The following is a 22,764-nucleotide window of genomic DNA, read 5'->3' on the forward strand; positions in this document are numbered from 1 at the left end:
TGATAAATCAGCCTTCTGTAACAATTCGAGTTTACATTTACATGTATCTTAAAGATTACTGAAAAAAAAAAAGCTTGCTCCAGTTATCAACTGGTCCCAGATATTGCTATCTAGAAAACAGTATAGGAAGATGCTGGCTTGACTGCTATCTTCCTCTAATATAAGCTTTAACGACGAAGTTCAAAATTCCGAGGTCATTAAGAATTAAACTTTCTCATTTAAAACTTGCCTATTAATCCCAAGCTAAAAATAACTACTTTTCTAAACCTACTTTTAGATTATTTGACGTGTTTTAGTCAAAACAGAAGCAATTAACAAAAATGTTACAGTTTGCATAATTAAGCATGCTGCACACTGTATATAGAAAAATCACTATATTTTTAATTAATAGTAGTGCACATATCTCCATCAAATTCAGCGAAGACAGGTGACCCTGTGCCAGGTAAGGTTTTTGGCCCAGAGGTAGATTTCACTCATAGTTTAAGAGGGATTAATAAAAAAAAATCAGGAAAATAATTTGCCTCCAAATTAGCCACGATTAATAGAAATAAGTAAAAAAAAATAATAGCTGTGTATCTACTGTGTTGAAATGAAAAGGAAGGTGAAAACAAATTCACATGAAGTGCAGCTATAGATACATAAAGATCCAATGTAGTTCATTTCAAGTAACATATTAATAGAAATACATGCATGCATTTATTTGTCCATGTGTTTGCATATATATATATACATCACATACTTGTGTGCAACATGCAAATGTGTAAATGCACATATACATATTTATATATATACACATATAGGTGGAATATATATATATACACATATATGTATATGTGTATATATATATGTATATATATATCTCATAGGATAATTTGCGCACAGAACCATGGATGTCACAGTGCTGAACTAGTTTTTACTAAATCCTCTCAGAATAAAAGATGAGGAAACCTGAAAAGGGGAAAAAAAAAAAAAAATCCAGTAAAGAGAAGCATGTTGCCACCCACCTCCTCTGCTGTTCTCCAGCCAGCTGGAAGGTGTAGGAGAACTGACAGTTCAGAGGCTTTGCACATGCCTGTACATGATAAGATGTACCAGCTCCTTAGTGTTGTCAACACAGCTGGTGGTTGCTCGCCTTCACCCAAACCCATAGACTCTCAGTGTTACACGAAGAATCAAAGAAATATTTCTATCTGAGTTGTCATACTCACATTGCAAAGCCTGGGGGCAGAAGCAGGACTGGAGCTGGGTCCCTTCCTCCCCACAGGAACGTGGGAACATGGACAAGGTTGGCATCACCGAAGAGTTCACAGCCTTGTGCCAGAACAGCCTGATGCTCCATCAAAGGAGAAGCAGTTCATGTTGCTAAACTGGGAGATACAATTCAAATAAAGCTTCCAGCTGACTGACTCTATATGCCAAAAACATAATATCTTGTGATGCAAGAAAGATGCACAGTTTTCAAAGCATTTGAGCACTCTGTTCTTATTAGGATGCTGATTAGTGGTTGTGCTGATTAGTGGTTGTGCATAGACAGAGCACAGGGCACCAGAGAAACTGCAGCATGGCAGTATATATGCAGGCAAGCCTAGATCCCTCCAACTTGTGGTGAAAGCTGTCTACAGTGAACACAGTAAGACCACATCTCCAATCACCGAGACTTGCAAACAGAGCCAACCCAATGTGCTGCCAGATCCATGTCCTTAGATCGTCTCAGACACCCACTGGAATTCTCCAGTACACAGGATAGGATGATTTTGGAGAAATAAATGGATCCAGGTATTCTAAAAGTTAACTGACTAACAAAAAAAAAAACAGGAAAAATTAATTCCTTGATGAATTCCATAGAACTCTTTAGATTTATTCTCAGTTTGAATAATACGAATGCAAAGATTCCCATCGTTGGATCATTGGGAAAGATGGGAATAGACAGAAAATTGTCAGTGTTGGGCGGCAAGTGCATCTGTCACGCAATGGTAAAAGGCACAGTGCTAGCAGCAGTGTACAAGCAGTGCTCATTATTTTAAAACACTGAATCTTACTATGCTGCTCAAATTGAAGGTGTTCTATTACAAATGTTCTTGTATTTTCCTGTTAAGAAGATAAAGCACTATGTTGTGTTGAGGAGCTGTCTTGTTAATTTACACTTGGAGAGCATTTTTTTTGGGTGTGGGAGAGGGTATATATATATATATATATGTATATTTTCCCAAGCAGAAAATAACAGAGGTAGAAATTAGTTCTCCTTCCCTACTTGTAATGTCTGCACCCTGCTGTCATTTTACCTACTGCTGTCATGAGCGTAGCAACAGCAAACTGTAGTCTGATGTGTTTTGTTCTTTGCTTCGTGACAGCAGCTGTACAGAACCACCCTATGTTATTCAGTCTTTCCTGAACAAGGATTAAATCCTTATTTAAACAACAACAACAATGACAAAACAAAAACCTCTGTTGTTTATCAATTTCTACTCAGTAATATCTTTTGAAGATGACTAATTTTACAGAAGCATATATTAATGCTTCCCCATTTAAATCCGTTGCAACACTAGATTTTGATCTGCATAAATGTTTGATAGAATAAGAAAACCACTTGTAAGAGGAGAATAAAGATAAGCATTTATTTCACAGCCTTATCTTTTGGACTCATAATCAGATTTACATCTGTTCCAGTCCCTAAAAATCATGGCCCCTGAGCTCCAGACACTTCAGATCCCTCCTGTATGGGCCTTGGCACAGACTACCAGAAACAAGGATGTTATGCCCGTTCTTAACACAGTTTTCTTTGTGCTCCACTTCTCTCTCTCAACAGACATAAGCCTGGATATCTTCATATGTTATCACAGAATTTACTGCTCTTTGATTTAAAGGGGAACTACAGGCCCATCAGCCTGACCTCGGTACCGGGGAAAGTTATGGAACAAATCATCTTGGGTGAGATCATACAGCACGTGTGTGGCCTCCAGGGGATGAGTCCCAGCCAGCATGGATTCATGAAAGGCAGGTTGTGCTTAACCAACCTCATTTCCTTCTACAACTGGTTGACCAGACTGGTAGATGAGGGAAAGGCTGTTGATTTAGTCTACCTAGACTTCAGCAAGGCCTTTGACATGTTCTCTCACAGTATTCTCCTAGGGAAAAAGGCTGCCCATGGCCTGGACAGGTAAACCCTTCTTTGGCTAGAGGGCCGTGCCCAGCGGATAGTGGTTAATGGAGTTAAGTCTGGCTGGTGACCCGTTACAAGTGGCATCAACCAGGGGTCAGTACTAGGACCCATCCTGTTTTATATCTGCATTGATGTGATGACCTAGATGAGGGGATTGAGTGTACCCCCAGTAAATTTGCAGATGACACCAAGTTGGGAGGTGGTGTTGATCTGCCTGAGGGTAGGTAGGCCCTCCAGAGGGATCTGGATAGGCTGGATTGCTGGTCTGAGGTGAATGGGATGAGGTTCAACAAGGCCAAGTGCCGGGTCCTGCACTTTGGCCACAATAAGCCCATGCAGCTCTATAGGCTTGGGGCTGAGTGGCTGGATGACTGTGAAGAGGAAAGGGACCTGGGGGTGTTGGATGATGCTTGGCTGAACATGAGCCGACAGTGTGCCCAGGTGGCCAAGAAGGCCAATNCCTGCGTTAGAAATAGCGTGGCCAGCAGGAGCAGAGAGGTAATCATCCCCCTGTACTCAGCACTTGTGAGGCACCTCGAATTCTGTGTTCAGTTTTGGGCTCCTCACTACAAGAAAGACACTGAAGCCCTGGAATGTGTCCAGAGAAGGGCAATGAAACTTGTGAGGGGTCTGGAGCACAAGTCTTAAGAGGAATGGCTCAGGAAACTAGGATTGTTTAGCCTGGAGAAGAGGAGGCTCAGGGGAAACCGGTGTCGCAGTGCCCCCTAGGGGCGGCACGCCTCAGAGACGGACGGATCCCTACCGAGGCCTCCCTCAGCTCCGGGGGCTGTTCCTTCTCCCAGTCCTTTCTTTTTCTTTTACTGAAGCAGCATAGATCTGATCTCTGCAGTCCCTGGGCAGAGAACGGGGCAAGAAGGGAAATGCTATCTGAACATGCTCTCACTACAACTGGAACCCATAAATCTTCTCTCTCTCTCTCATCCTAGATTGCACTTGCATTATTGTGCATTTGGAGTCCCTTCATCTTCGATACCTTTAAAATAGAATTATGGATTTGGAAAAGCCTTAGAAAAAATAAAAGCAATTATATTGTATCTTCTTCTGTATAGTTTGCATTCCTCACAGTGGCCTGAGGATATAAAGTCCACAGACAAAATATCCGTGGAGTCTATAAAAAGGCTTATCTATGTCTATAAAAAGGTTTATAAACAGGCTTTTCTGCTGCACGTTGAAGTGTGTGTGGCCATTGCTGTGATATCCCCACAGCGCAGCTTTGGACTCTGTGGAGCTGGTGTTCACTGGGGGAGTTGATGGAGACCGTGGGATAGATTGATGGTTTCTGGTTTGGAAAATTTCAAACTCATTTTCCAAAATGCATCTGATAGAAAGCTGTAAATAAATAAATAATAATAATAATATAATAAATAAAATGCAAACGTTGCTATGAAAATAAATAAATCACTAAAACGCAGAATGCTACAAGAGGGCTTTGGCATATGGAATGATAGCAAATAGTTAAACTCCAGCACAAAAGAAAGTACTTATTGTCATTGCTGAAGGTAAACAGAATTCTAGGTATTTCCATAGCAGCCAAAATAGAGCTGTTCAAATTCCTGAAGAACAATTTTGAGAAATTACTAGTTTCTACACAACCAAGATTTCACAGTATGATTAATAGCTGCCAGGCAAGCTACATTTCACTTGCAGATAAATTCCAGAAGATAAATTCCTGTAGCAGATTGCTCTCACACAACTTCTTGAAAAAGATTTGTGATAAAGGAGGACTTGGATCACTGAAGTGCACATGCTTCACTGTCTTTCCACAGTAGATATCACAAATAAGACAACAGAAATAATGAGATAATCTGAGAACAATTATGTGATTTAATATTTTGAAGTAAAAGACATGAGGTTGGTCTGTGTAGAAACTGGGCTGTCAGGGGTTTCTGCAATGAGAAAGAGTACAGATTACAGGGATACTAAAGTAGGAAAGAAAGGAAGGAAGGAAAAAAAGAAAAATAATAATGAAGGTTGAAAGAACTGGAGACGACTGAGAGAGGACCTTAATAATGTAGAGGTCTGGGGGAGCTGCTGCTGTTATGTCCCTGTGCTAGAGCAGTGCCTGAAGGATGGGCCTCATGGTAAAGAGCCATGTTGCAGCTGTACTTTGGAGAGCTGCAGCCCATGAGAACTCATGCAGGATTAGTTCAGAAAGGAAAGCATCTTGTGGAAAGGGACCCCTGATAGAGCAGGGCAGAGTTGAAGTGTTAGGGACTGACAACAGCCCCTGTTCCCATTTCCCCTGCGCTGCTTGGGTAGAGGAAGAAAGAGAGGACAGGGAAAGGTATTTGGATATTAAAACACACCGGACAAATGAGATGGTCGTATTTTTGTAAACAAAGTAACTATGCTGTTAATTTATAAACCATTTTTATTTCTGAAGTTCTTATTAATACTAGTGACACTAAGTAATACAGTCACTAATAAATTTGGTATGACGAAAATCTTATAGAGTCATGCAATGCAAACTACCTGGAAATATTATTGAGGTACGTGAGACATTGACAATGTCTGCCCAGCTCTAACTCATTAATAATTGTGGTATATGCTTGGAAACAATAAACACAGCACTAGCAGCTGCTATGGAGGGGGCTTAAGAACTTCTTTACAGTGAGGGTGACGGAGCACTGGAACAGGCTGCCCAGGGAGGTGGTGGAGTCTCCTCTGGAGATATTCAAGACCCGCGTGGACGCCTACCTGTGTGACATGGTGTAGGGAGCCTGCTTTGGCAGGGGGGTTGGACTCGATGATCTCTAGAGGTCTCTTCCAACCCCTACAATTCTGTGATTCTGTGATTAACTTACCAACTCTGGACTACATCTCTGCTTTCAAGTACATCTAGGTTCAGGTATGTATAGGGAAGGAAGAAGCACCCGGCCCCACCACACTCAGGCCATCTCACTGACCCGAACGCCCGCCCCGCACAAGGCACCGCTCCACCCGCAGCACGGGCGGACAGCAGGCAGCACACGTCCAAAAGCAAACACACACACTGAGATCAACCTCCATCACCCATCGCCATCACCCGCCTCTCGCTGCCTGTCGGAAGTGACGCTACGCGGCCTCCCGAGCTGCCGGAAGAGCTGCGGCGAAGGGTAAACAGCGCAGTCGGAGCTGCGCGTCCATCTTGGCGGAGTGGGAGTCCGAGTCCGCCGCCAGCCATGGGCGGTGTCCTGGGCCTCTGCTCCATGGCGAGCTGGGTAAGGCGGGCTGGGCGGCGCGGTGGCTCTCTCTTCATGTTCTCTTCCCTATCCTTCTTTCCTGTTGCAGGCCCTGAGCGGCCCCCGCCTCCCGGGGCCTTTGTCTCAGCGGCGGGGGCAGTGCCCGTCCGTGTTGCCGGCCTTGGGGAAGCCGTGGCTCTCTCTGTTGCGTACCGACCTTCGGTGGGCGGCCGCGGCCCCTCGCTCGTCCTGTCTTGGTCAGGTCCTCGCTTCCGCCCCTGAGCCCCTTCTCGAACTTCTCTGGACTCCCCCCGCCGAGGTGCATGGAGTGTAGGGGAGCTTGGTACCCAAGCAGGCCACCTGTGCTCTGCTGGTTTCTCAGGCCGTGTTGTCATGCGGAAGGCGTTATGGGGTCTGATAACAACCCTTCCCGGCCCCCTCCCCGCCGCCCTTTAAAGCAGTTAAAATTTCACTCAGTGTTGATGAAATTTGCTCTGTGCTTTGGGAAAAAAAAACAAAACTTGAGTGTTTCTCTGCTCCTGGTGATTGTATTTAGTTCGTCTTCCTTACGGCTTTGTCTTGGGCAGCTCCGCCCTTTGTAGCATCTTTGTCTCGTCGAGGCATCTTTTTCTCGTTGCTCAGCAGGCTGTGATGATGTCACTGCCGTGCTGTGTGTTACTCAGTGCTTCTTCTTACTGCTTGGAAACAATAGCTGAAGGTGGGCTTAAAACTGTCAGCACCATACAGGGAAACACAAAAGTCTGTAAAGATCCTTCATGGCAGTTTTCATCCCTCTTGAGGTATTGCTGTCTTGTCTTTAAGTGATCCATCTTTCTAAATCTAGGCCTTGTACAAATGTTAACAATGGTGCATTATGGTTCTCTACTTCTGGCATAAAAATGTCAATGGGATTGTGAAAAACTAAATTTTTCACACCAGAAAGGCTGTACCTTTTTTCTACTCAGAGAAAATGAAGTTGTGTGCATTTAAACAGAAACTCACGCAGCTAATTTAACGCTCTAACAAAGCCTCATATAGATTCAAGCTCTTATGTTTGCACTATAGTTTATCAAAGCACATGAAGTTCATTTGTTTTCTGCTAGAGTGATGCGTAGAGTGGGGATAATTTAATTCCTTAATCTCCTGTACAAATTCACTTAAATGATCATAGAGACAGTAAATTAATGGGTATGAAATAAGCTGCTAGGCTGATCTACATGTAAATAAACTCCTGGAACACTGATGGTGTTTTGCCAAAGAGGTGCTGTTAGCGTTCATTTTTCTTTAATTAACATTTTAAACACCACTTAATGGATTAAGCCAGGTAGGCTTTAATTACTAGCTAAATGTATTTACTTTAACGTTTTTAATTGTTGTGAAGCACTAAGTGATGCCATAACTAGTTTAATGAAAATATTTGGGTTAATACATGTTGCATTTTCAAGTGAATAAACAGCCTTCCTGGTAATTGGTGCTCGTAGCGCATGAAGAATCCTGTGTATGTGCTGTTTGTTCTGAGCGTTAATTTCTGCTGAGACAAATGGTTTCAAGATCATATATTGGTCTTTTAAGTGCAGTGACTTGCACAGTAATGGAATCTTGACTGTTAGATTTACAGTGGGCAGATCCCATTCTTTAAAGTGCCTGAAACAAATCCTTTTTTTTGTTGTTGTTGTTTTGTTTGTTTTTTTTTCCTGGTGATTTTAAAGTACCAATTTTCTTTACATGGTTAAAACCACAACTAATCGGTGCTTAACGTCTGTGCAGCAGTTTGTACAGCTGGAGTCTGTCTGTATCCCCAGTCATTAAGAATGCATCTGTATAAAGAGTTCATGGCTCTGAAAGAGGAGGGAGGTCTCGGAGGAGCCAGATGTCATGGAGTTTGCTGGTGCAGACTGTGCCAGCCTGGGGAGCTGCTCTTCTTCTGGCTATGGAGATAGTGCTGCTCACACTGCTTTGCAGGGCTAGGTGTGCTGTGCAGAGCTCTTCTGAGTAACTGACTTTGGCATCCTTTATTTCTTTGAGATTATTTTGAATAGTTACAGAATCACATTATTATCAAGGTTGGAAAAGACCTAGAAGATCATCCAGTCCAGCCATCACTGATACTTCCCAGCTAAATCATATTCATCAACACAACCTCCAAACGTTTCTTGAACACTCCCATGGTCGGTGACTCCACCACCTCCCTGGGCAGTGTGGTACTGTGGTGCTGTGCTGCACAGGCAGTCTTTGCAGGGATGAACTGGGAGTAGGGAGGAGCCTTAAAGAGCGTTATCTCACCAAAAGGTTTCTGATCCCAGTGGCCTAGAACAGTCAGTCCTGATGCTTTTACTCTGTTGCCTTGTTTGTATTGCAGTGCTTTCTGAAGTAGCTTATTGCATCTGTGTGTAAGCTCAACTTCACCCAAGGAGATACTTTTAAGCTTTGATCTGTGCAGTGTTATCTTGCTGTTTGTACTGTGATGTTTTTTATGAGGAGAACTCTGAATATAGGAGGAAAGAAATCAGTACAAACTGTCTTTTCAGCTGGTGAACTGTGTTCCGTGGGCAGGTTGCTTCTTGCTCCCTGTTCTGTTTGGAGTCTACTGCTTGTTAGGTGGATTTTTAATAATAGTACATGCAATCCAATAAAATAATACATATCTCCTCTGAAGAAAGAGAGACTCGGACTGTAAAATGGTTTTCCGTAGAAGTAGATAATGTGCATTAATAGCATCAAGAGTTGTTTCTTACTCAGAGATGTGCTTGTGAGAATGAGTTGTTCAGGGGCAAGGTGTTTTAAAAGCTGTTGCTCAGACAGTTGAAGTCAAATAGGGAATATTGTCTCAGTTGAAGCATATTTTTTACTGAATGAGGTGGATGCAATGGTGTTCCTTTCAGCTCCTCTAAGCCCATAGAAACATCCAAGTTACGTGCACTCCTGTGTGTTCCCTTTCTAACGCTCAGGAGAAAGCTGCTTCATTTACTTAGCATTTAATAAACAATTTAACAGTGGTAATTTAGACACGTTTATGCCTGACAGTCTTCGCACCAAGTTTTCTGCAGCAAATGAACATAGGCTTGTGTCCTGCTCTGGCAAATTCAGGCTTTAAGTCAAGAATATATTTAAAACTATGAAGACAGACAGAACTTGTTGAAGTATAGAACTAGATAAAGAAAGTAATGTTTTGTCGACAATAGGAATATTTTTCACTAGGGAGGTTATTTTTGGTGAGGAAATACCATAAACGCAGTAGTATTCAAAGAAGTCCTGATAAGTCCTAAGCAAATACTTGTCATTTGTTTCCTGGTTACTTAGCATAGCTACCCTTAATGTAGTTGCTTGCAATTCGCATCTTCTTTCATGTTGTGTTGTGGTTATACCGAGTTGAGGAGGAGAAAGTCAGAGTGATATGCAGTCATTTACATACTGGATTAGTTATAATGGGAATGGTTTTTTCTATCAGGGCAAAATTAATGATGTTTGTTGATTCAGAAACAATTCTGTAGTAGAGTAGAACAAACATTTTTGGTTCTTCCAGCCTTGAACAAGAACATATGGAGAAAGAATATAAGGGAATTATTTCAAGGACCCATGAGGTTGGTCTGGTTGATATGCCAGGACAGAAAATCAGAGCAGCTGCCAGGAGTCATAGAATCATAGAATGGCTTGGGTTGAAAAGGACCACAATGATCATATTGTTTCAGCACTCCTGCTATGTTCAGGGTCACCAGCCTCTAGATCAGGCTGCCCAGAGCTACATCCAGGCTGGCCTTGAATGCCTCCAGGGATGGGGCATCCATTACCTCCTTGGGCAATTTGTTCCAGTGTATCACCACCCTCTGAGTGAAGATCTTTCCCCTAATTAAAACCATTCCCCCTTATCCTATCGCTATCCACCCTCATAAACAGCTGTTTCCCCTCCTGTTTATATGCTCCCTTCAATTACTGAAAGGCCACTGCCTCCAGTACTGGAGTCCTCTGGCTGTCTGTTGGTGTGCTGCCACCTTCCTGCAGGGCAGACCACTGGTGTTTTGTTTGCCATATGACTAAGTATTAAGAACTCTGACATATACTCATCATCCTGGCTGACTGATGTGTACTGGTCATGTGCCTGTGCCTGGGTGTCCCTTGTGTGGTGATTAATGCCTATGCGATTTGTTTGTTTATTTATTTATTTATTTACTTTGCTTTGTTGATGTTGTTTTGTTTTGGCACAAACAGGGGTGAGTTTTGTCACAATTTATTGCCTTTATAAGAGGTTCCGTGTTCTCCTGTAGTGCAGTCAGAGCAGGTCTTGTGTAATTAAGGTAACCGTAGCAGGGGACACTATAGTCTTGCATTGGTAAATTGTATTGTAAGTGAATAATATGTGGCTTCCAAAACTTAACTGTAACTACTCACTGGAGTTTCCCACAGTTTTCTTCGTTTATTTTACATGAAACAATTTGTTTGTGAATGAGGGAATTAACTGCAAAACATTTTAATCTTCCCTCTTCTGATTTATGCTTATTTGTGGACCCTTACCCTTCTTTTGCTCCCCAAGCTGTCTCTCAACAAGTGGCTGAGCGCTGCTAAGCAGTTAATTATGGGCTGCTTTTTGTTTGCTTTTGTTAATCTGTGCCCTTCTTCCTGTAGTGCCTTGCTTAAGAACAAAACTCACTGTATGCAAGTAACAGCTCTTTGATTCTTTCATAGTATTTACAACCATTGTACATTTCTTCTTGTTTCTGTTGCTGATATTTGGGAGAGCTGATAATACATACAGTGCCTTTGTACTGTTTGTGCTGTTACTAACTTTTGTTACATTGCAACTAACAGAATTACATGATACCCATATGCAAGTAGCTGCTAAAAGTGCAATAAATAACAGCCTGAGCTTTAGGCTTATTTTACCTGGTTCTTTTTTTTGCTGCACTGATGTTAATGACCTCAGTAAGGACTGCAGCCCAACTGTAAATCCTGAAGGCATATCTAGATGGCATTTATATTCACTTTTTTTTTTTTTTTCTTTTTTTCTGTGGGGTGTATGTTTTATCTGTGCAGCTGTGCAGGGGAGGATGTTTTTGCTAGGCTGAAAGAATCCTGGAATCTTAATTAGATGAAACGAATGTATTACATTTCAAGAGAGAAAGTAAGCATGAATCCTGGCTGAATTGATAAATGGTTACTTTTGACATAGAAGTAGTTTCATTGTACAGTGGTGCATTAGGAAGCACCACCAGGACTTGTTTGGAGGCCCTGTAACATGTTGCATCTACTTAGCCTACATTAACATTGAGTGATTTTCCATCCTAACTTCTGATCACAGAATCACAGAATGACCCGGGTTGGAAGGGACCTCAAGGATCATGTAGTTCCAACCGCCCTGCCTGGCAGGGCCACCAAACATACACATTTACTAGATCAGGTTGCCCAGGGCCCTGTCCAACCTGGCCTTGAACACCTCCAAGGACGGGGCATCCACAACCTCCCTGGGCAGCCTGTTCCAGGGCCTAACCACTCTCCTAGTGAAGAACTTCCTCCTAACATCCAACCTAAATCTTCCCTCTTTCAACTTAAAACCATTTCCCTGTGTCCTGCTATTGTCAGCTCTGATAATCTGTGCAGTCTGACACTGAAACCTAGTGCAAAGCTTTTTAAAGCATTTGTTTCACCTTCCTTATCTCCATCAGATACCATGTTTGTGTGGAAGTGCCCCGTGCCTGCTCTGCAGGTGCTGTCCCAGTGGAAACAACTCCACCATCACTAGGCTGATCTATGCCTTCTTCTTGCTTCTTGGCGTGAGCGTGGCCTGCGTGATGTTAATTCCAGGAATGGAAGAGCAGCTGAAAAAGGTCAGGTTACTTCTTTGCTAACATGTTTGGTAGAACAAATGTCAGAAGTAATTGTATATAATATCCCTCAGAGCATGGATTTTGATCAGAAATGTATAATTTTTCTGCAAGTTGTGCTTCACAATCACTATTAATTTGATTACAGATCAAGTAAACAAAGGACTTGTGGAAGTATCATTGTGTACATAAATAGCACTATTTAGAAGTAAAGTTGCACTTTAATTGCTTGGATAAGAAAAGTCTTTAATCAAACAGGAAATCATAATCTATATTTGCAGGGGTTTTTTTGTATATTACCGAGATGTTTGTAGATCTTCAATCACAGAATTGTAGGGGTTGGAAGGGACCTCTAGAGATCATCGAGTCCAACCCCCCTGCCAAAGCAGGTTCCCTATACACCATGTCACACAGGTAGGTGTCCAGATGGGTCTTGAATATCTCCAGAGAAGGAGACTCCACTACCTCCCTGGGCAGCCTGTTCCAGTGCTCCGTCACCCTCACCGTAAAGAAGTTCTTGCGCATCTTAATTGATTTTGATTTTGATTGCTGTTTATAAGAATATGAGTGAGAAATGAACACAGTCTACGATTTCTAGTTTGTTGTGCTGCTCTAGTTAAAATTTTATTTTGGTTGCAAATGTACAGCAAGAATATTTTTTACAAGGGTAGTAGGAAGTTCTTAGGAGATTTTACAGTCTTATTTATATGAAGATTGTGCATGAGATTAATGGAGGGATAACCTCAACTTTTAATTACTGGTGAGTTTATAGCTTTTGCTGAACTTTGATTGCACACTCTGTAGTTCTGTTAGTCTTCATTTTGTTGTCTTGTTCTTTTTGTTTTCTTTTCTTGTGGTAGGCAGTAACTTCATATTCCACCCCTTTGTCCCCTAATGTTGTCTGTAGGTGTTTATTTCTGAAAATTTAATTTCATCCATATTATTTTATTCCCCTTGAATGCATTTAACATTCTGGTTTCAGCCTTAATTGTACAGCTATACAGCCCAGCAGTATCTTATTTTCTAGCTGAGTTTGTAGTTCTTAATATACTATGCATAATCTTACAATATTAATGAAAATTGCTACCACTTATTTACACACTGGGGGCTTTTGACAGGTCACTGAAGTATCTCATGTCTGTTACAGATTCCTGGATTTTGCGACGGAGGGATGGGAACAACTATTCCTGGTATTCATGGCCACGTGAACTGCGATGTGTTAGTTGGTTACAAAGCAGTGTACCGTGTGTGCTTTGGTATGGCAATGTTCTTTCTTCTCTTCTCCTTGCTGATGATCAAAGTGAAGAGCAGCAATGATCCAAGAGCAGCAGTTCATAATGGGTAAGATACAGGAATGAGAACTGAGATGAGCACTTAACTGTGGGCTTTGTGGGAAGTTGCTTGTGAGATGTAGCTACTGTAGAAATCACAGAATCACAGAATTGTAGGGGTTGGAAGGGACCTCTAGAGATCATTGAGTCCAACCCCCCTGCCAAAGCAGGCTCAGCCAGCATGTAGCCTGCAGCCATGCATGCTTGTCAAATGTACTGTTCTTCAAGCAAAAGAATTTCTTAGCAATTGGAGGAGTGTTAATTGCAGTAAAGGGCAGTCAACGTTAGAGTTCTCAGAATGGATTCATTTTTGTGAAAGAAGATACACGTGGTGGCCAGTTTTTAGAGCTGTAGCTATGACACTGGGTAATCTGTATATGCATTTCCCTAGAGATTCTTCCTTTGTCCAAAGAAGATGTAATTCAAAAAAGGAATAATGCTACTGTTCTAGTTCTGAGATGTTTTTCATGTACAGAAGGATTTAAAAGCCTTATCTGTTCTCTAAGAATTAGATTGCACTTAACTTTGACGTTTCCTGTTGAGTTTTAGTTGTATAAATATGTAACGATGTTCACCTCCCTGCTATCTTTTCTTCAGTTTTCTTTTCTGATCAGACTGAAGATCAGATGCAATATTGGGATATTTGGCAATGCATTAGAAGCAATGACTCAGTTCAGTGTCTGTCCTTTGCTTTGCTCATGAGTATTCCCTATGTCTTCCAGTACTGTCACAGAAAACTGTTAAAATATACTTCTAAAAAGCAAAATAAGGCAAATCAGGTTGTGAATGCTTTGAGGGATTTTGTTTTGTTTTAATAAAATACAGTATATATGGTGTAGAATCTTCTTACTGAAGACAACTTCTTAGGTATTTGGTGTCTTCCTGATGTGCTTGTCTGGAGTTGCAGTATCTGATACAAGTTTTTGGTATTACTTACACAACCCACAGAAGTTTGTTCTTCTTAACCAGTGCAGCATCAGCATTAGAATAAAAGGAAAAATTGTGTTCTTTGACTGTTACCAGTAAAATGTGTAATGATGCTACTGCCAACGCTTCTGTAACAGGTAGCTGCTTCAGTAATACACCTATCACAGTATCACAGTCTCATGCGGGTTGGAAGGGACCTTAGAGATCATCGAGTCCAACCCCCAGGATTCGAGCCTCCTGTGAAGCAGAGCAGCACTTCTACCACTTGGGCTTTTATTTTTAAGTTGTATACATCTTCAGTAACACTTTTCAGTGTAATCTTTCTGTTAGTGATCTGAAATATTCAGAGTATTAGGTTTTCCCACACCTATGTACTAACTTCTTCATGCTTGCTTACAAGTCAAACCTAGTAGATAAGATTTCTAGTGCCAACTTTCACTTTCTTTGCTTTTTCTATTGGCAGTCAAAATGGCTTGCCATTTTCTTACCAGGAATGCAACAAACACGGTTATAATGTATTCAGGGGGTTGTTACTCAGTTGCACAGAAGAACAGCAACTGTAGGTGTTTTTTAAGAGAAGTCTTATTTTTAGCTGTCATGCAAACTGTGCGTGGTTGATGTGTTAAGAGCCATTTAAAATGCATAGAATTAGAGAGGAACTTTGCACAAAATTGAAATTGTTTTTGTAATAACACTTAAATGTCCATGCAGATTTAAAAGGTACTTTAAGTGGGTTATGCATTTTACAATAAATTTTCAGAGTTAGTTCAACTTTCATACATACTTTTTCTATATCCCAGTGAATTCAGGTTTTCCCATATTCTGCACTTCTCCCATATTACGTTGCTTCTCTCTGCCCAACTGAACTCCTCTGAGGAGTTCTCATCTGAAGAAATTTAATCTCTTTTTGCTTATTATGATCAAGCAGTGGTGACTGAAGGTTGAGAAAAGATAAGGTGGGATAGAAAATATAAAGACCACGCAGCTGTTTGAATCGTGGGAGTGTGGTGCATGTCTTTGTGCTATATTCAGTTCTGAAGTACACATAGATGCTATCATGCCTATATTTGGAGCTCCGTGCCATTCTGATCTGGGAAAGTTTGGTGTTTGGTGTACTTTTCGTATTTGAAGTTCACTACACAGAATGTTGTTAAGGTGTGTGGTGAATCATTGGTGGGAAGTATTTCCCTGTCTCCTTTCTATGTGACATCTGATTTGTTGTGTTTGTCCTTGAGCATGTATCTCAGTTTCATTCCATCCTGGCTTCAAGCATCAGGGAAATTTCTATGGGAAATTAGTGTTGAACTCTTATGAATCTAGCATGGTTTATCATCATTTACTGGAGGAAAAAAACAACCTTGGATAGATAGAATAAGAATTTTATCTTCAGAAGAAACAAAAATGAGTCAAAAAAAAAAAAAGAGGAAAAAAAAAGAGGAAAAAAAACCCAACAAAACAGCCTCTGAACCCTCTGGGAATGTGTTTTGTGTCACTTTGAGTTCTTGTGAAGCAGATAGGACTGCAGTAGTTGCCAGACTTTTTCTTACCTTTTTCTTTTCTTTTTTTTCTTTTTTTCCCCCTTTAATTCTTCAGGTTCTGGTTCTTTAAGTTTGCAACAGCACTTGCAATTAGTGTTGGAGCTTTCTTCATCCCAGAGGGACCTTTTACTACTGGTAAGAGAATGTTGCCTTTTCTTGGATTAAGGTGCAGTGGCAGTGGTTTTAAAACTTGTGTACTGAGAGCTTACAGTTTTTGTGGCTCCATAATTGTAGACCTTTCTCTGTGTTTAAGACAAGGTGGTAAATTATCAATGGCTCTGAACTACTTTTATTTTTCTTTATAGTGTGGTTTTATGTAGGTATGTCTGGAGCATTCTGCTTTATTCTTATTCAGCTGGTCCTGCTTATTGACTTTGCTCACTCCTGGAATGAGAGCTGGGTTGAAAAAATGGAGGAGGGAAACTCAAGATGCTGGTATGCAGGTATTGTATTGCAACAAGAACTTTTACATTTCATTGTATGTTATATTGGATATATTATTCACCTGAGTAATATATTTTACCAGAAAGCAGAAGAGCTACTTTGTGTATTATGCATCATTTTGTTGTGTGATTAAATTCAACTCTCGAAGTGTTCCTCTGATACTATGTTAAAAGTGGAAGGAGCAGGAGAAGAGGAAACTGCTGTTAAGTGGTGAAATCCAGTCCTTGGGTGCAGGGAATCAGTGCAGCGTATCAGAGAAGAGGCAGTTATAGCATTAGGTTCTTAAAATTTTGCTTTTGTGGTAACAAAACCACAGGCTTTGTTACACCTTAGCACTGATTAAAAATAAACTGATTTCATACAGAACACAAGTCCAGTGAGCTTTTCTGTGTCTGCCTATTGGTCATTCTTTTAGGGTATAGGATTGTTTCATCCTGATATTCTACCATGCTGCCTTCTTGCTCTCCTCAAAAGAAGGGAGGGGGACAAAACATGATGGAAAAGGGCTCAAAGTTTGAGATTAAGACAGGGAGATCACCCATAAATTGTAATCAGACGCAAAACAGACACACCATAAGGAGATAAATGTAATTTATTGTCTATTGCTAATGGGCTAGAGCGGTGAGAACTGAAAGCACTTTCCCCTCCATGCCCCTGTTCCTTCTGTTCTGCCTCCTTCACCAAGTGGTGCAGGGGTTGCAGTTAGTCCATAATGCTGTGTTTCTGCTTCTCCTTCATGATCACTCTGCCCCCGTTTCACTTTGGGTCCCTCCTATAGGGATACAGTCCTTCCTGAGCTGATCTTGAATAGGTTTCCCATGAGCTGCAGCTCTTCCAAGTACTGCTCCAGTGTGGCTCTGTACTATGGGATCTGTCTTTCAGGAATGGCTCCAGTGCAGGGCTCCACAGGCAGCAGCTTACCCATATTGAGCACTGTCAATGGGCTCATGTCTGAGGCCTTCTCCTACAGGGGCTTTCCATGGGCTGTGTCCTTCTGCACACAGTTTTTCTTTCTTTCCTTCAGTGTGCTCTCACAGAGGCACACACAGCACTGCTTGTGGCTCAGCTCTGCCCAGCGGCATGTGCCTCTTGGAGTAGCTGGAGCTGGTTCTGATCTGACACATGGCAGCTGCTGATCTCTGTTCACAGAGGCCACTTCAGTAATCCCCCACTGCCAAAACCTTGCCGTGTGAGCCCTATATAGGTACATGCTGAATGAAGGACCAAGATAGTAAAGGAGAGCACAAGTAATCTCACTGGAGAGATTATTTGTTAATTTTAATGAAGTAATTTCTAATGTGGTAATTCATTCTTGTCAGGGGACAGCTCAGCCTGTCTGTGTGCAGTGGCTACTTTGTTCTGCAATGTTCTTAATAAGGTGTAGTTTTGAGATTTTGATTTTCTTTCAGTTGGAGATGTAGCTCTCCATTTTCTTCTCCATGAGCCTTTACCCAAATTGTATGTAGCAGAACTATATTCCTTCATACTTAGTCTGGTTGCTGTTGAAGCGATGGAAAATGAAATACAGCTCTGGGCTTCCCATTTAATTATTTATTTATTTATTTTAGATGTTCTTGTTAACACCTCAAGTTAGAGGGATTTATTTACTTCAACATGTCAGAGCCCAAATCTGCTCTCTAATTCTGCTCATAATCATCAGGTTTTGGATAATTTACAATATCATTTCAGTTTTAATATGCCTTATTACTAATCACTTAAACTCTGTTTCTCTTTCTTCACAGCTCTGCTGTCAGCTACAGCTGTCAATTATCTACTGTCTCTAGTAGCTATTGTTTTGTTTTACGTTTATTACACTCATCCAGAAGGTTGTTCTGAAAACAAGACGTTCATCAGTGTTAATATGCTGCTGTGTATCGGTGCTTCTGTGATGTCAATTCTGCCAAGGATTCAGGTATAGTTTTGTTATTTTCTTAGTTTTCTGTATTATTTTTTGTTTTGAGACTTTTGAGTTGCCTAACTCTGCTGTTTCATGGCTACTTCACACAGGAATCTCAGCCAAGATCTGGTTTGCTGCAGTCTTCTGTGATTACCATCTATACGATGTATTTGACTTGGTCAGCTATGACCAACGAACCAGGTAACTGTAGCAGCAGTATGTGGCCTTTTTAGCTGAACAGTTCAGCTATAAATTCTGTATTCACCTATTTGCAAGGCAATGTTGGAATGAGGTACTGTAATGTGTGCAGCCACAAGTTTCTCCCATGGCTCTGATTTCCTGCAATAACCCTGAAGAAATACTTCTTTCAAAGAGATCTCCATGCCAGGTTTCAAGTTTCTTGCTTGGCATTGAGATGTTATTGATGATATTTTTCCTAATGGAGGAATTATTTCAGTGTAGTATTGCTAAAACATTTATTGCTTGGAAACAACCAGATGTCTTAAAAAATAATAATAATAATAATAAAAATAAATGACAGCAATTTTATTGATGGAAGTAAATTACCAAATATTGATTTCAGTGCTTTAAATTGTCCCCAGCATGGAAGTAGCCTTTAATCTCAATTGCAGGCAATCTTCTGTGCTCCTGCGTAATGGCAGAGATCAGAGTCAATGTAACTACTGAAGTAATTATGGAGAAGTAGTCTGCTTTCTGCTGTTTCATTTACATGTTGTGTATGGATGCTGAAGTTGGAAACTGTTGGTGTAAGAAACTAACTTTGTGTCATTCTTTTTAACTCTGAGATTACTCCGATACGTAATCTGTAGACTATATTGTTGGCTTGCTTGGTTTCTAGCAGTACAATTTATTTGATTAATATGCAGAGAACTTGTATTTGGTTGCTTCTGGCTCTGTGAAATGGCAGAAGTAAAGCACTTGATAGGTATCTCAGGGCAGACAGAGGATTTTAAATTTGTATAAGTTTTTGTACTGTTATTGGCCTGTTATAGAGACTATGTAGGCTAAAATTCAGGCTTCTGTGCTTCAAAACTTTACTGGTCACGTTTCTTGCTATTACTTTTTGTTCTGTATGGAAATACTCTTTTTAAGTACTAGTTCAGTTTTTACTTTATGTAAGTTTTAATGTAATTTCCCTCACAGATAGGCGCTGTAACCCGAGTTTGCTGAGCATCATTGGTTATAATACCACCACCATTCCAACCCAGGGTCAAGTAGTGCAGTGGTGGGATGCGCAAGGAATTGTAGGACTCATTTTGTTTTTGCTGTGTGTTCTGTACTCAAGGTAAGACTGCTTTAAAAATACATATATATTCCATTGTTTTGAGTCAGATGTTTTGTCAGATGATGAATTACATTCATTTGGGTAATGGTACTGCATCCTTTCCTGTCAAATACAGCATCCGAACATCCAATAACAGCCAAGTTAACAAGCTGATGCTGACCAGTGATGAATCTACTCTGATAGAGGATGGAATGCCCAGGAACGACGGCTCCCTTGATGATGGTGATGATGTTCACCGTGCTATAGATAATGAAAGGGATGGAGTTACTTACAGCTACTCCTTCTTCCATTTTATGCTTTTCCTGGCATCGCTGTATATCATGATGACACTTACCAACTGGTACAGGTATCTGCATTTCATAGTACAGTACACTAACAGTCTGCATGCAAGATGCTACATTGACTGGTCAAACAGGCACAGCTGATGTGCTAAGAGGAATGTGGCTCTGAATGGGACTTCCTTTGAGAAGTGTGTTCAGTGATCCGTGTAAATGAATTGTAGTTGTATAACGTTTACTAATGTTATGTTAACAGCTTGAGCAGATGCTATTCAGAATTTATTTTAATCTCTTAATAATTTGTTAATGAACTGCTTGTACCAAAATAATACAACTACAAAAGGTGTTTTCTTTTGAAGTAACTCTTGGTAGTCTTGTTCTTGGTTTGATTCATGGCTCTGCTTAAAGCAATGTGATATCAAGACTATTAGTTCTCCTAGGGTGTGTCTTTTCACAAGGTCAAATGCATTACCAGTAGCATAAATGCTATCCAGGTTTTCTTTCTGCAAATGTATTTGATACTCAGCACTTTTTGAGCTGCTGTTGTTTTTCACGACTTGCAAAAGGTGTTTTCATACAGATTGGTGTGAGCTCATTGGAGGAAGTAAAGAGGAGGCATCCTGTGAGGTGCTGAGCTGATGTGAAAATAATTGACTGTTGCATCATAGCTTACTGCATGATTGCCATGTCACAACAAAAAATGCAAACAATTTCCTTTTTACTTCTTTCAACAGTCCGGATTCTACTTATGAGACAATGACCAGCAAATGGCCGTCTGTCTGGGTGAAGATCTCTTCCAGCTGGATTGGCATTGTGTTGTATGTGTGGACTCTGGTTGCTCCGCTGGTTCTTACAAATCGTGACTTTGACTAAGGGAGCTGTATTGCTCTCCAGGGAAGATGGTGTTAAGTACACAATGTCTTTGAAACAAACAGTATTCAGGATTGTAGTGTAGTTGTAAATACGTGTGCGCGTGCTGTCTGTGTAGCATATACCCTGCTTTACTCTGCATGATCACCTTGAATCATGTCTTTTTGTCACTTCACTAAATGGCTCTTTCTAGCTGAGCTCAGTGAGAAATGCTACGATGATAGTTTTCATAGGATTATCCCTAGATCTAGTGCTTTGGGAGCATTAGGAGATCAAGGCCTTTTGGAAGTATGTTTTTCTTCCCACTCCTCAATCGTACAAAATAGTTCAGTGGGGAATAAAGTGCAAGTGTTAATTAATGTAATAAAGTAGTATTAGATCAGGCTTTGTAAGGGAAGGAGGGGCTGCCTTTGATAATCCGTGTTGCCTTGATTCAATGTAATCTTGAGCTAGCATCATTAAGACTCAAAATTGTGTGTGTTAGTACTTACAAGACATGTTGCATCGTGTTGGCATTGAAAGCCTGGCCTTGTATTAAGGGCAGCACAGTACCTTGAGCACAAATGTTAAATGGGGAAACTTGCATCTGAAACTGTGGAGTGGCAGACATCTTCCTGTGTGCTGTTGTGTCTGATGTGTCCCATTGCAGACAGGACTGGGGAAAAAATATTCTGGTAGCAGATGCTCAGAAGCATGTTTTTAAGACACCTGTTTACAGTATGCATCAACGTATTTTTATTTTAAAGGTAGTTTAAGTGGGATAGCTGTGCTTTAATTTATTGCTGGTTTTGTGCCATTTTCTTGGCTAAATTACAATCAGACTTGGCAAGGAGCCGAATGGTGAACGCTGTTGGCTCTTCAGAGGAATTTTTGTGATATAATGATTCAAATAGAAGCAGAAGAAGCACTGAAACTGTAGTAACTAGGGGAGGTTTGCATTAACAAAAGTATTTAAGATACTCAAGGCTCTACATTTTGATTTGGGTAATTTGCTGTCCATTAGCAGAGATGGAGTTCAGCCTAGAAAGCACTTCTAGACAAAAGGTAAAACATTAGATCTGTTTGGTTAAAATACTGTATAGTTTTGTGCAGTTACAAAAAACTAAATGCTTTTGTGCTTGCTGCTTTGTAATTGAAGTATGTAAGCTGCACTATTTATGTTTTTCCTTTAATTGCTATGACCTGAGACTTGAGCTGTCTGGTCGGGAGGTACCCTAGAGCGTTTAGATGATGTCATGATTATCCGTTACTGTGATGTTTATGCTGTTACTTCTTGTTGCTGATTCATTTCTAAGCTTTTATTATAACTCATGCTGACATTTATCGCAGAAGTATGACACGTCACTCAAACTTGAGATGGTAATGAAAGGATTAGTAAAGGCTTGCAGTAATTTGGAATATGTTGTTACCTTAATAAATAAATTTGGATGAAGCTGTGTAATTATTTTTGATGTCTCGTTCTGCTTCTGAACATGTGGCTAGAATATGGTTCCTACAGTGTGTTTGAATCTTACATTCCCTGGACATTTTCAAGTATTTGGCAGTTGAAAAGTAAAAACTGCCAGTTTTTAATATACCTGTGTCAGCTCAGGCCCTTTGTATCACATTTAAGCCTGGGTGAAGTTTTCCAAACTGTCTCTGTGCTCTTTGCACCTATCTCATTCAAAACGCTAAAATACATTATACTTGTAACTGCATTTCTACTTAACCAACAGGACCACCAAGTTAAGAGGTGCAGCTGACATGGTGGAAGGAAGGGACGTCATTCAGAGGGACTTCAACAGACTTGACAGGTGGGCCCATGTGAACCTAATGAGGTTCAACACAGCAAAGTGCAACGTTCTGCACTTGGGCTGGAGGAATCCCAGGCATATATACAGACTGGAAGGAGCAGTCTTTTAGAGTAGCCCTGCAGAGAAGAACCTGGAAGATGAAAAACTTAACGTGAGCCAGCAGTGTGCTCTTGCAGCTTGGAAAGTAAATGGTATTCTGGACTCCATTAGATGAGGGGTGGC

At 40.8% G+C, this 22,764-nt stretch overlaps 1 protein-coding gene across 1 annotated transcript; it reads left to right on the forward strand.

Moving 5' to 3' along the window:
* The first annotated feature begins 6,263 nt into the window (after positions 1-6,263).
* SERINC1 (serine incorporator 1) lies at positions 6,264-22,190 on the forward strand. Its single transcript, XM_015858737.2, has 10 exons — positions 6,264-6,381; positions 12,000-12,161; positions 13,306-13,499; positions 16,010-16,089; positions 16,260-16,397; positions 18,141-18,310; positions 18,406-18,496; positions 19,460-19,601; positions 19,717-19,947; positions 20,614-22,190. The coding sequence occupies exons 1-10, from the start codon at positions 6,343-6,345 to the stop codon at positions 20,750-20,752; spliced, it is 1,386 nt and encodes a 461-aa protein (XP_015714223.1). The 5' UTR covers positions 6,264-6,342; the 3' UTR covers positions 20,753-22,190.
* The last annotated feature ends 574 nt before the right edge of the window (positions 22,191-22,764 follow it).

This window comes from Coturnix japonica, chromosome 3, assembly GCF_001577835.2.
Source record: "Coturnix japonica isolate 7356 chromosome 3, Coturnix japonica 2.1, whole genome shotgun sequence".
Classification (NCBI taxonomy): domain Eukaryota; kingdom Metazoa; phylum Chordata; class Aves; order Galliformes; family Phasianidae; genus Coturnix; species Coturnix japonica.

Bases quoted from the DNA above. Each gene is read 5' to 3' on its own strand.
- SERINC1 (XM_015858737.2), top strand. From the start codon at position 6,343: ATGGGCGGTGTCCTGGGCCTCTGCTCCATGGCGAGCTGG. The intron at 18,311-18,405 runs GTATAGTTTTGT...TACTTCACACAG, and splicing joins CAATTCTGCCAAGGATTCAG to GAATCTCAGCCAAGATCTGG. The intron at 18,497-19,459 runs GTAACTGTAGCA...TTTCCCTCACAG, and splicing joins AGCTATGACCAACGAACCAG to ATAGGCGCTGTAACCCGAGT.